The 2,500-nt window shown below is 36.0% G+C and overlaps 2 protein-coding genes across 5 annotated transcripts in view; one reads left to right on the top strand and one right to left on the bottom strand.

Moving 5' to 3' along the window:
• sif (still life) overlaps positions 1 to 2,500 on the top strand; it is a 1,404,800-nt gene that overhangs the window by 308,122 nt on the left and 1,094,178 nt on the right. The gene's annotated exons all lie outside the window — the stretch shown is intronic.
• The window catches only part of LOC137646381 (fibrous sheath CABYR-binding protein-like), a 642-nt gene continuing 235 nt past the window's right edge, over positions 2,094 to 2,500 (bottom strand). Inside the window, exon 1 of the mRNA XM_068379507.1 lies at positions 2,094 to 2,500. This exon is cut by the window's right edge and continues 235 nt beyond it. Coding sequence (XP_068235608.1) covers positions 2,094 to 2,500 — 407 coding nt within the window.

Raw genomic sequence — 2,500 nt, 5'->3', positions numbered from 1 at the left:
AATTTATTCCTCTGTTATTGCTGTGTTGGCTTTACTGTTTTGTTCGCGTCGCCTCTTCCTCGTATGAAATGGTTTAATGCTCTCCTTTGGCTGCGCTCTCTTCCTCCTCCCGTAGAGGCAGTTACCCTAGTAACTCAGGGTTACCAGATTATTTCCACTGGATTATCGTACATGAACCTTAAAATTATCGTTTTTTTTTTTTTAACCAAAATTATCGTACACACTTTCAACATGATTATTAAGGAGTAACATATATAATTTATTTCAAGGTATTTTAGTATATTTGTTTAATCAAACACACACACATTTGTATACATAAGGTATGTATCGTACATCGTACTGGACCTAAAATAATGTACATGTACGATAATTATCGTACGAATGGCACCCCTGCGGCCTAGTTCCTGTTAAGAGCCAACCTGTGATAAAAGTGACTTAATTTCTCCTGTTTACAACGACGGAATGCCTTCATTCTTCCTTACTTTAGTGACTCGGCTAATCTTGAGATTGGTTATTCATTTTCATAACTTTGCTTAATTTTATGTATTCTATTCATATAGCGTTTTTTATACATTACGCAATCTATATTATTTTGTTGACTTGATACTCGAGGTTTCTTGTTTTAAAGGGGCATTATTGTTTTCCGTTGACGCAATTTTCCCTATTTTATTGATATATTTTGCCCACCTCCTGTTAGAGAGAGCATTCTCTTTCCGTCCTACAAATCATCATAAGTCTCTTTTGTAATTTCAGCTGTCCTATTTGTGAAGAGGTGGTTTCTTCTGGGTTTAGTCGATATTTCCTCAGACCACAGTAGCTCTTGTTTTCCTCTTGTTAAATTGTCTCCAGAAACTCTTTGTCATGTAGATAAATTGACTTCAGCAACTACTCCTGTTGATAAATTGACTTCAGAAGCTATTTCTCCTCGTGATAAATTGACTTCAGAAGCTATTTCTCCTTGTGATAAATTGACTTCAGAAACTCTTTTTCATATTGATAAATTTACTTCAGAAACTATTTCTCCTCTTGATAAATTGATTTCAGAAATTCTTTTCTCCTCTTAATAGATTGATTTCAGAAAATCTTTTCTTCCGCTTCATTGATTGATTTCAGAAACCTTTTCTCTATGATATTTGACTCAACTTTACTATTTTGTTATTTTCTTTGACATTTATTGAAGATGGATTGATCGCCATGTTATCATCACGATCACATACTCGGTTTTAGGTGATTTTTGCTATTCATTTATACTTCCCTGGGTTCGATTCCCTGGCCAACCAGAAGCTATTATTTTTTGAGTTGATTCTCCCCTGGGTCTCTAATCCCGAAGTATAGAAAGAATCCAGATATTAAGAGTAATATGATACGTGGCTTATTTGGGTATGAAAAACACGTCTAAATGTGCAAAATTTACCATTAATCAAGAGCCAAGTACAAACATACCTACAAGCTACAATGGTGGAGATGGATTGATTTAAATTCTATGCACATAAAAAAAAAAAAAAAAAAAAAGGAGTTCGACAGGTATAAGTAAGGGAGAATTGTCATCAACTTTCATTCTCTCTTTGTGGCAAGATGGTATGTCACTGTCGTACCAGTTTCTCGGAGCCTCGTTTGATTCTCCGGCCGAACAGAAGCTGTTATCTTTGAATTGATTCTCCCTCGGGTCTCTGATCCCAAGGTATAATGAGAAGCCAGAGATTAAGAGGAGTAGAATATATGGTTTATTTGTATATGAAAAACACGTCTAATTGTGCAACATTGATCATATATATATATACTGTATATATATATATATATATATATATATATATATATATATATATATATATATATATATATATATATATATATATAATCTGTGAGTGTGTTTTATATATGTTAGTATTTGATTGTGTGTGTGTTCGACATCAATGTCACATAGGTTATGTGTTACAATTTATGTTTTGCTAGGTTTAATGATACCTGTCAGTTTTACTGTTCTTCAAATAGAATAATATTATGTCTACGAATTTGGAACTACTTACTGCATCCATCATTTTATGTTCAAATGGTCTGCAGAATTGAGAACGTGTCGTCTCTGAGGCAGTCTTTCATCGTCCTTTGTACCACCACTTCTCAAAAACGTTTAAATGAACATCAGCAGTGCCCTGACTGCTCAGTTCAGAATGAACTTCAGCAGTGCCCTGACTGCTCAGTTCAGAATGAACTTCAGCAGGGCCCTGACTGCTCAGTTCAGAATGAACTTCAGCAGTGCCCTGACTGCTCAGTTCAGAATGAACTTCAGCAGTGCCCTGACTGCTCAGTTCAGAATGAACTTCAGCAGTGCCCTGACTGCTCAGTTCAGAATGAACATCAGCAGTGCCCTGACTGCTCAGTTCAGAATGAACATCAGCCGTGCCCTGACTGCTCAGTTCAGAATGAACTTCAGCAGTGCCCTGACTGCTCAGTTCAGAATGAACTTCAGCCGTGCCCTGACTGCTCAGTTCAGAATGAACTT

Source organism: Palaemon carinicauda, chromosome 1 (assembly GCF_036898095.1).
Source record: "Palaemon carinicauda isolate YSFRI2023 chromosome 1, ASM3689809v2, whole genome shotgun sequence".
NCBI classification, from domain to species: domain Eukaryota; kingdom Metazoa; phylum Arthropoda; class Malacostraca; order Decapoda; family Palaemonidae; genus Palaemon; species Palaemon carinicauda.
Note: the sequence above shows the minus strand (reverse complement) of the source record. Positions and strands in the feature narration are given on the sequence as shown.